We start from the raw sequence: 10,981 nt of genomic DNA, 5'->3' as shown, positions 1-10,981 counted from the left end.
GATCAGGCCGATCCGCCTGAAACTCTTGTAAAGCACGTCGCAGGTCAGGGGAGACAGCAGACAATATCACCCCATCCTTAAGGATACCCGTAGGTTTGGAATCACCAGGGAAATCAGGTTCAAAACTCCTAGAAAGGGCATCAGCCTTCACATTTTTAGAACCTGGCAAATACGAGACCACAAAATTAAACCGAGAGAAAAACAACGACCAGCGCGCCTGTCTAGGATTCAGACGTCTGGCCGACTCAAGATAAATCAAATTCTTGTGATCAGTCAAGACCACCACCTGATGTCTAGCACCCTCAAGCCAATGACGCCACTCCTCGAATGCCCATTTCATCGCCAAAAGCTCCCGATTACCAACATCATAGTTTTGCTCGGCGGGCGAAAATTTTCGAGAAAAGAACGCACAAGGTCTCATCACTGAACCATCTGAACTTTTCTGTCACAAAACCGCCCCCGCTCCAATCTCGGAAGCATCAACTTCCACCTGAAAAGGAAGTGAAACATCAGGCTGGCGCAACACAGGGGCAGAAGAAAAGCGGCGCTTAAGCTCTCGAAAGGCCTCCAAAGCAGCAGGAGACCAATCGGCAACATCAGCACCTTTTTTAGTCAAATCAGTCAAAGGCTTGACCACGCTAGAAAAACCAGTTATGAATCGATGATAAAAATTAGCAAAGCCCAAAAATTTCTGAAGGCTCTTAAGAGAAGTCGGCTGCGTCCAGTCACAAATTGCCCGAACCTTAACAGGATCCATCTCAATAGAAGAAGGGGAAAAAATGTACCCCAGAAAAGAAATCTTCTGAACCCCAAAAACACACTTTGCACCCTTTACAAACAGAGAATTGGTCCGCAAAACCTGAAAAACCTTCCTAACCTGTTGAACATGAGATTCCCAGTCATCCGAAAAAATCAAAACATCATCCAGATACACAACCATGAATTTATCCAGATATTCACGGAAAATATTGTGCATAAAAGACTGAAAGACCGAAGGGGCATTTGACAAACCAAAAGGCATTACCAAATACTCAAAATGGCCCTCAGGCGTATTAAATGCGGTTTTCCACTCATCCCCCTGCTTAATTCGCACCAAATTATACGCACCGCGAAGATCAATCTTAGAGAACCACTTAGCTCCCTTAATGCGAGCAAATAAATCTGTCAGCAATGGCAAAGGATACTGATATTTGACTGTGATCTTATTTAAGAGTCTATAATCAATACAAGGTCTCAAAGAACCATCTCGTTTGGCTACAAAAAAGAACCCTGCTCCTAAAGGAGACGAAGAAGGACGAATATGTCCTTTTTCCAAGGACTCCCTAATATACTCTCGCATAGCAGCATGTTCAGGTACAGACAGATTGAATAAACGACCCTTAGGAAATTTACTGCCAGGAATCAAATCTATGGCGCAATCACAATCTCTGTGAGGGGGAAGAGAATTAAGGGTAGACTCCTCAAAAACATCACAATAATCAGACAAAAAAAACGGGATCTCAGAGGGAATAGATGAAGCAATGGAAACCAAAGGTGCGCCCCTATGATTTCCCTGACATCCCCAGCTTAGTACAGACATTGTTTTCCAGTCAAGGACTGGGTTATGGGTTTGCAACCATGGCAATCCCAGCACTAATACATCATGTAGATTAAACAACACAAGGAAGCGAATCACCTCCTGATGGTCTGGAGTCATACGCATAGTCACTTGTGTCCAGTATTGTGGTTTATTACTAGCCAATGGTGTAGAATCAATACCCTTTAAAGGTATAGGGACTTCCAGAGGCTCTAGATCAAACCCACAGCGCCTGGCAAAGGACCAATCCATAAGACTCAAAGCGGCACCAGAATCCACATAAGCATCCGCGACAATAGAAGATAACGAACAAATTAAAGTCACAGACAAAATAAACTTGGACTGCAAAGTGCCAATAGCAGAGGATTTAGCAACTTTGTTTGTTCGTTTTGAGCATGCTGATATAACATGAGTTGAATTCCCACAATAGAAGCACAACTTATTTTTGCGCCTATAATTCTGTCGTTCGCTTCTGGACAGAAAACTATCACATTGCATACTCTCTGGTACCCTCTCAGAAGACACCACCAAATGGTGCACAGGTTTGCGTTCCCGTAAACGCCGATCAATCTGAATAGCCATTGTCATGGACTCATTCAGACCCGTAGGCGTAGGAAACCCCACCATGACGTCTTTTACGGCATCAGAGAGACCTTCTCTGAAATTTGCCGCCAGAGCGCACTCATTCCACTGAGTAAGCACAGACCATTTTCGAAATTTTTGGCAATATATTTCGGCTTCATCTTGCCCCTGAGAGAGGGCTATCAAGGCCTTTTCAGCCTGTATCTCTAAATTAGGTTCCTCATAAAGCAACCCTAAGGCCAGAAAAAACGCATCCACATTGAGCAACACAGGATCCCCTGGCGCCAATGAAAATGCCCAATTTTGAGGGTCACCCCGCAATAATGAAATCACTATTTTAACCTGCTGTGCAGGATCTCCAGCAGAGTGAGATCTCAGAGAAAGAAACAATTTACAATTGTATTTAAAATTCAGAAAACAAGATCGATCTCCGGAGAAAAACTCTGGTAAAGGAATTTTAGGTTCAGACCGAGGAGCATGTATAACAAAATCTTGTATATTCTGAACTTTAGCAGCAAGATTATTCAAATTTGTAGCCAGACTCTGGAGATCCATATCTCAACAGATAAAATCTGAGCCATTCAGGGGTTAAGAGGAGAGGAAAGCAGGAGACTGCAATTAGAGCTGGAGTGCAACTTCAGAGAAAAAAAAAAAAATTCCACACAGTTCCTTTTTCTCTCCTGCTTCAGCCCATAGATTAAACATGTAGGCCGGCCGTACTGTTATGGTTCCCAATGGCAGGGGAACATCAGAAACATAGAGAAACGGACAAGCTCTCGGGTGATGGAAACTAGAGCTGACCGCAATGCTAAACCTATACACACAACTAATAGTAGCCAGGGAACGTGCCTACGTTTTCGCTAGACGTCTCGCACCAGCCAGAGGACTAACTACCCCTAATAGATGAAACACAGTCCTGGCTTGCCTCCAGAGGAAAATTCCCCACAGGAGATAGTAGCCCCCCACATATAATAACGGTGAGTTAAGGTGAAAAGACAAACGTAGTATGAAAACAGATTTAGCACAGCGAGGCCCACTAACTAGATAGCAGAAGGATACAATAGAGGACTTCGCAGTCAGCTACAAAACCCTATCAAAAACCATCCTGAAATTACCTTAAACTCATGTGCCAACTCATGGCACCGGAGTGGCAATTTCAGCCCACAAGAGCTTCCAGCTGCAGAGAATCACATAACTGCAAACTGGACAAAACATACAAAAATAGACTAAGGACAGAAATGTCCAACTTAGCTGGTCAGCAGACTGGGAGCAGGTACATGCAACAGAAAGACTCTGGTTACATTGATGGCCGGCATTGGAATGACTGAGGAACCAGGCTAAATAGGAAACTCCCACATCCTGATAGAAACAGGAGAAAAGCTCACAAGACACCAGTACCACAAGCGACCACTGGGGGAGCCAAATAACCGAATCACAACACACACCCACAGTAATGGATCACATGGGCTGGTCACGTGATCCTGACATCATTGCAGGTCCTCAAAACACCCGCACAACAAGTAGGAAAAAGGGGCACAACAAGTAGGAAAAAGGGGCACAGTGAGCGCCCTCACCCAGTGGTGAGGTATGTGGGTAGCCAGACCCTCCCATCTCTCATAGCTACCTGCAACCCGGACCCAGGTGCACTAAATGACATCATCAGTGCTTACGTGCTCTAATGACAAGATACTCCAGGTTGCATCACAGGGAGCATCCATCCCTGTGACACATACCTCCCATTAACCACAATGCCGGACACTGTCTCACTATCACATTCATGCACACCTATGGCCTTAATATACCTCCGTGCGTATACTGGGGAGACCATGCAGCGCCCCCTACCTGTTACAGGGGTCACTGCATCACAATATACATATATACATACACTATATGTAGACATTTATTTTCTCTATTCCATTCTAACCTGTCAGTGTGATTTTACTGTACACCGCACTGAATTGCCGGCTTTTCTATAGAACACCAGTGTGCATTTCTCGCAAGTCACACTGATGGTCCATGTGTAATCCGTTTTTTTCTCGCACCCATAGGCTTGCATTGGCGATTCTCGGTCGAGATACGCTGACAATCCCAGCATGCTGCGATTTCACTCGGATCCTGAATACGGCCTAGAAAACAACGGATAATGGGAGCTGCCCCATAGATTAACATTGGGCCGAGTGCTATGCAATTTTTTATCGCATTGCACTCGGCCGTATTACGGTCTAGTGTGACCCCGGCCTAACTATATACCTAGCTACAATCACAGCCTGGTTCTGATTCATGATGCCTTTGGTTTGGGCCGCATCTATCAGCTGACAGATTCACTTTAAGCTAGTGTTGTCCAGTATTAGGGAACAACTTTATTGTATACAAAGTGCATATATTACTGATGGCTAAAGTAAGTGTCAATAAACAAAAACAACACTCTTTTAACTCCTTAAGGACCAGGGGTATTTCTGCTTTTGTGCTTCCATTTTTTGCTCCCCTTCTTCCTACAGCCATAACTTTTTAATTTTTTTGTCAATATGGCCATGTGAGGGCTTGTGTTTGCAGGATGAGTTGTACGTTTGAACGGCACTACTGATTTTACCATATTGTGTACTGAAAAACGGGGAAAAAATTCCAAGTGCGGTGAAATAGCAAAAAAGTGACCTGCCATTGTGATTTTTCAGGTCATTAGTAGTGTTGAGCGATACCGTCCGATACTTGAAAGTATCGGTATCGGAAAGTATCGGCCGATACCGGCAAAGTATCGGATCCAATCCGATACCGATACCCGATACCAATACAAGTCAATGGGACTCATGTATCGGACGGTATTCCTGATGGTTCCCAGGGTCTGAAGGAGAGGAAACTCTCCTTCAGGCCCTGGGATCCATATTAATGTGTAAAAGAAAGAATTAAAATAAAAAATATTGCTATACTCACCTCTCCGACGCAGCCTGGAACCTCACCGAGGGAACCGGCAGCGTTGTTTGCTTAAAATTCGCCCGTTTCCTTCCTTACGTGAAGTCCCGGCTTGTGATTGGTCGCGTGCCGCCCATGTGGCCGCGACGCGACCAATCACAGCAAGCCGTGACGTAATTTCAGGTCCTTCAGGATTTTAAAATTACGTTCCGGCGTTGTGATTGGTCGCGTCGCGGTCACATGGGCGACGCGACCAATCACAAGCCGTGACGTCACGGGAGGCTGGACACGCGCGCATTTTAAAATGCGTGCTTGTCCTGCCTCCCGTGACGTCACGGCTTGTGATTGGTCGCGTCGCCCATGTGGCCGCGACGCGACCAATCACAGCAAGCCGTGACGTAATTTTAGGTCCTTCAGGATTTTAAAATTACGTTCCGGCGTTGTGATTGGTCGCGACGCGATGCGACCGATCACAAGCCGTGACGTCACGGGAGGCAGGACAAGCGCGCATTTTAAAATGCACGCGTGTCCAGCCTCCCGTGACGTCACGGCTTGTGATTGGTCGCGTCGCCCATGTGACCGCGACGCGACCAATCACAACGCCGGAACGTAATTTTAAAATCCTGAAGGACCTGAAATTACGCATTGGGCGGCACGCAACCAATCACAAGCCGGGACTTCACGTAAGGAAGGAAACGCGCGAATTTTAAGCAAACAACGCTGCCGGTTCCCTCGGTAAGGTGCAGGCTGCGTCGGAGAGGTGAGTATAGCAATATTTTTTATTTTAATTCTTTATTTTACACATTAATGTTGTTTCGATACCGATACCCGATACCACAAAAATATCGGATCTCGGTATCGGAATTCCGATACAGCAAATATCGGCCGATACCCGATACTTGCGGTATCGGAATGCTCAACACTAGTCATTAGATACCAAATATGTCTAGGTTCTTTTTTATTTAAGTGGTGAAAAAAAAAGTCGCCATTTTTCGAGACACGTAGCGTCTCCATTTTTTGGGATCTGGGGCCAGGTGAGGGCTTATTTTTTTACATGACGAGCTGACATTTTTAATGATACCATATTGGTGCATATACAATCTTTTGATCGCCTGTTATTGCATTTTAATGCAATGTTGCAGCGACCGAAAAAACTTAATTCTGACGTTTTGATTTTTTTTCTAGCTACTCCATTTACCGAACGGATTAATTATTTTTATATATTGATAGATCAGACGATTCTGATCTCGGCGATACCCAATATGTGTGTATTTGAATTTTTTTATTGTTTTATTTTGAATGGGGCGAAAAGAAGGTGATTTGAACTTTTATATTTTTTTAATATTTTTAAAAACATGTTTTTTTACATTTTACTTGCTTGAATAGTCCTCATGGGAGACTAGAAGCTGCGATAATCCGATCGCTTGTACTACATAGAGCAGGACAGCAGTCCTGCTCCATGTAACAGAAATGCTCACTTCCTATGAGCTCACAGCTATCCGGCTATGACAACCACAGGGGTCTCCTGCAGATCGCGGGTTGTCATACCAACCCATTGGTGACCCGCAGTCATGTGACATGGGCGCAGATGGGAGGAGGCAATGACGCGCTTCCTGCACATGCATGTTAAATGCCGCTGTCAGAGCTTGACAGCGGCATTTAACATGTTATCAGCCATGGGTGACTCACAATTCCACCCCGTGGCTGTTAAGGGCACATAACAGCTGATCAGATCAGCTGTCATGTCCTGGAAATGGTGCAGGCTCATCACGGGAGCCTGCTTCAAACAGGGGGAGGAGTCACACAATACACGCAATACTCACACAGATGTGGCAGATACAGAGTATAAAACATTTTAAACATCATGGATTGTGTATTAAAGGTGTTGTCCGTGATTTTAACATTGATTGCCTAGTCTTATGATAGGTCATCAATGTGTGATCGGTGGGGTGCAACATCTGGCAACCCCACCAATCAACTGTTTCAGGAGTCAGTGGTGGCCGGAGCGGCTCAGTTGCACAGCTCAGCTCTGACAATGGAATAGTGGCTGTGGCAGAGTTATGGCCGCCACTGGCACTGAGAGCTGCTAATCCGCGGTGACACACTCCCACTGATCAGACATTGTTGACCTATCCTAAAGTAACCTATCCTAAAGTCCTGGACGACCCCTTCAAGTCACTTAGACAATTTTGTGTCATTTTAGCAGAATTTTCAATTTTTTGCAGTAAAAAGTTGCAAAAAAGGTTAGACAAGAGTAACAAGCATTTTTTTTTCAATTTACACACAATTCGTAATCCACATGTGACATTTGGAAGAATTTGGAGCAAAAAATTGTCAAGACAAAAAAAAAATTGATGAATTGTATTTTATATGCTCAAGCGATCTTGGAAAGAACCATGTTCTGTCCGAATAGGATCTCATCTCTTAGAGAACATTTCTGGGCATTTATAAAGTAAAAGTGAGACACACTGTAAATATTGTATTGGCAGAAATAGATTGTGAAATCCACACTAATGTAGAAAAATTCTTACATAGTAGTGATTTTCCAATATTGTATGTTCATAATAAATATAAAAATTGATTGTGCACACACTTTAGTACTCTATTCATAATCTCTGCTTCTATGTATGCTTTACATGAAAGAAGAAGGCAATCAGTCTGGCACTTCCAAATCATGTGGGAGGGAACTTTGTGTTTGCATAACATGTGAAATGATGATTGTACCTGAGTTACACATTCAGTAAAAGGCATCCGCGTATATAAAGACTAACAAAGTGTGCAGAGGAATAAAGAATCAGTAATCTGATGTTGCAAGCATCTGGATAGTACAGGTTGAACATTACTTACGTCCCAGGAATACTGCTTTACCTTGCACAACCAGTTTTACAAAGCTTTTCTTTTAAGGATTCTTGAAAATGATTCTCTTTGACTGCAAACGAAACAGATCTATTTACAAGCTTCTGCTTTTGGCACTTTTGGCATTGTCTGGCACCATGTTGATTAAATATATGCCTACTCCATGCACACTCGAAGACCTAGAAGATAGAGTGAGCAATGCCAGGAAACAGTACTGCAGACATGGACTTTATGATCTGCTTAGCCTAAAGGTACCGTCACATTAAGCGACGCTGCAGCGATAACGACAACGATGCCGATCGCTGCAGCGTCGCTGTTTGATCGCTGGAGAGCTGTCACACAGACCGCTCTCCAGCGATCAACGATGCCGAGGTCCCCTGGTAACCAGGGTAAACATCGGGTAACTAAGCGCAGGGCCGCGCTTAGTAACCCGATGTTTACCCTGGTTACCAGCGTAAAATGTAAAAAAAACAAACAGCACATACTTACATTCACGTCCCCCTGCGTCCACTTCCTGACTGACTGAGCGCCGTACAGTGAGAGCAGAGCGGTGACGTCACCGCTGTGCTGCTTTCACTTTCACTTTGCGGCGCTGAGTCAGAGGAGGAAGCAGACTGCAGGGGACGCAATGTGAGTATGTGCTGTTTGTTTTTTTTACATTTTACGCTGGTAACCAGGGTAAACATCGGGTTACTAAGCGCGGCCCCGCGCTTAGTTACCCGATGTTTACCCTGGTTACCAGTGTAAAATATCGCTGGTATCGTTGCATTTGGTGTCAAACACAACGATACACAGCGATCAAACGACCAAATAAAGTTCTGGACTTTATTCAGCGACCAGCGACATCACAGCAGGATCCTGATCGCTGCTGCGTGTCAAACTAAACGATATCGCTAGCGAGGACGCTGCAACGTCACGGATCGCTAGCGATATCGTTATAAAGTCGTTTAGTGTGACGGTACCTTTAGACCTCGAGATCAAGGTGAGCTTAATTGTTCAAAGATTATTAAGGGGGATTCTGATGCTATTAATCGGGGGCTACAACTGAATGCAGCCTTAAAAGGAAAATTCAACCATTTAAAGGAGAAGGATTACATAAACATAACTCATGACTGCCAACACTTTAAAGCTTTCAGAAGATATATCACTATTCCTATAAGTAAAGAAGAAGAGGACTTTCCTATTGCCTATTCTATGGTCGTACATGATAAAATTGATATGTTTGAACGACTTTTAAGAGCCATTTATGTCCCTCAAAATATTTATTGTGTCCACGTGGATGAAAAGTCAACAGAACAGTTCAAGGCTGCTGTGAGAGCCATCATCTCTTGCTTTGATAATGTGTTTGTGGCATCCAAACTGGTGAGGGTGGTCTATGCATCATGGTCAAGAGTACAGGCTGATATTAACTGTATGGAGGATCTGCTGAAAAGCAATGTTACATGGAAGTACTTGCTGAATACTTGTGGGACAGACTTCCCATTGAAGACAAATGCTGAGATTGTGAGAGCTCTCAAAACATTAAATGGAAAAAATAGTATGGAATCTGAGAAGCCATCAGAAGCCAAACAGGGACGCTGGAAATATCATCATGAAGTTCAAGGTGATTATATTTCTGGGACCGGTTCCGAAAAACTACCCCCACCAATTAAGACCCCCATGTTTACAGGAAATGCCTACTTTGTTGTATCCAGTGACTTTGTAAAGTACATATTTGAAGACCCACAGACTCAAAAACTTATAGACTGGGTCAAAGATACTTATAGTCCAGATGAACATCTCTGGGCTACATTAAACAGAATGCCCGGTGTTCCAGGCTCATCTCCTCATAATGACAAGTATGAACTTTCAGACATGAATGCAATGGCTAGAATGGTAAAGTGGTCATACAGCGGTGGAGAATTACATAAAGGAGCTGCCTACCCTCCTTGTACAGGAACCTATAGAAGGGCTGTATGTGTATATGGCGCAGGAGATCTGAGCTGGATACTTAAGCAACATCATTTTCTGGCCAACAAATTTGACCCAGAAGTAGATAACATTGCTATATTCTGCATGGAGGAGTATTTAAGACATAAAACAATTTTTAAAAGCGATTTATAATGTTCACGCAAGTCAAAGGTAAATTATTTCATTGCCCACAATGCTGTAATCGTGAATACATTATTCCCCTGTTTTTATGGTGGACAGTCTAATGATCCAACAATACTACTTGTTTGTCTTGTTTTCTGTAAAAAAAAAAAAAAAAAGAAGGAAATATCAAGTATCCCATAATATATTTTTTTATTCAGGGTCAAGTTTTTTACTGCGCCAGAAACACGAATATAACTGTATAAAAACCATGTCTAATTCTGTCTGACCCCGGTGATGATATTTCCCATTTACTACTTATTCCCTGAACTACCGCTACAATGATCTATACATATTAAGAGACATTTTTATATATTTTCATTTTGATGGAAGCTTTTCTTGTGTGTTTGGATTCATTGTCTTTAATAAAACAATATTTATTTTTAGTTTAGTTCAATTGATGTTTGCTATTGATTAAAATGACTTGCTCTCCCTATAATCAGGGATACATGACCTAAAATGAAGCATGTGTAAAAAGAAGTCATAGCAAATGCAATAACTGTTCATTGGAAAGGGATGTTTCACTAAAAAGAGGATATCTGCTATCCACAAGTTAGCCAATAAATTCTAGATTACCAGGAGTACCCAATCGATTGGCAAAACAGGGGACTTCTGTCCTCTTTTGAATGAAGCAGCGGTAAGCATGCTCAGTTGCCATTCTTTACATTCTCTATGAGACTGGCGGAGATAGCTGAGCATTGGGTCTTATGATGGTAGTCCCATAGAGAATTAATGGGGAGGAGTTCAAGTACGCACAGTATATGCACTGCTCCTCCATTCAGAGACAGACGTCTTAGCCGTGTCACCCTTACCGATCTAGAAGTTAAAGGGATCCTGTCATGCAAAATAACTCTATTAACCTGCAGATATAGGGTTAATCTGCAGGCTAATGGTATTATGACACTGTGATGTGCTGGCACTGAGAGCCCC

General features: G+C 43.3%; 1 protein-coding gene across 1 annotated transcript; it reads left to right on the top strand.

Moving 5' to 3' along the window:
• The first annotated feature begins 7,847 nt into the window (after nt 1-7,847).
• LOC143773562 (beta-1,3-galactosyl-O-glycosyl-glycoprotein beta-1,6-N-acetylglucosaminyltransferase 3-like) lies at nt 7,848-10,437 on the top strand. The gene is made up of 2 exons (XM_077260969.1): nt 7,848-8,177; nt 8,890-10,437. Exons 1-2 carry the CDS (start codon nt 7,981-7,983, stop codon nt 10,022-10,024), a joined length of 1,332 nt encoding a protein of 443 aa, XP_077117084.1. The 5' UTR covers nt 7,848-7,980; the 3' UTR covers nt 10,025-10,437.
• The last annotated feature ends 544 nt before the right edge of the window (nt 10,438-10,981 follow it).

Source organism: Ranitomeya variabilis, chromosome 5 (assembly GCF_051348905.1).
Source record: "Ranitomeya variabilis isolate aRanVar5 chromosome 5, aRanVar5.hap1, whole genome shotgun sequence".
Taxonomy (NCBI): domain Eukaryota; kingdom Metazoa; phylum Chordata; class Amphibia; order Anura; family Dendrobatidae; genus Ranitomeya; species Ranitomeya variabilis.
Note: the sequence above shows the minus strand (reverse complement) of the source record. Positions and strands in the feature narration are given on the sequence as shown.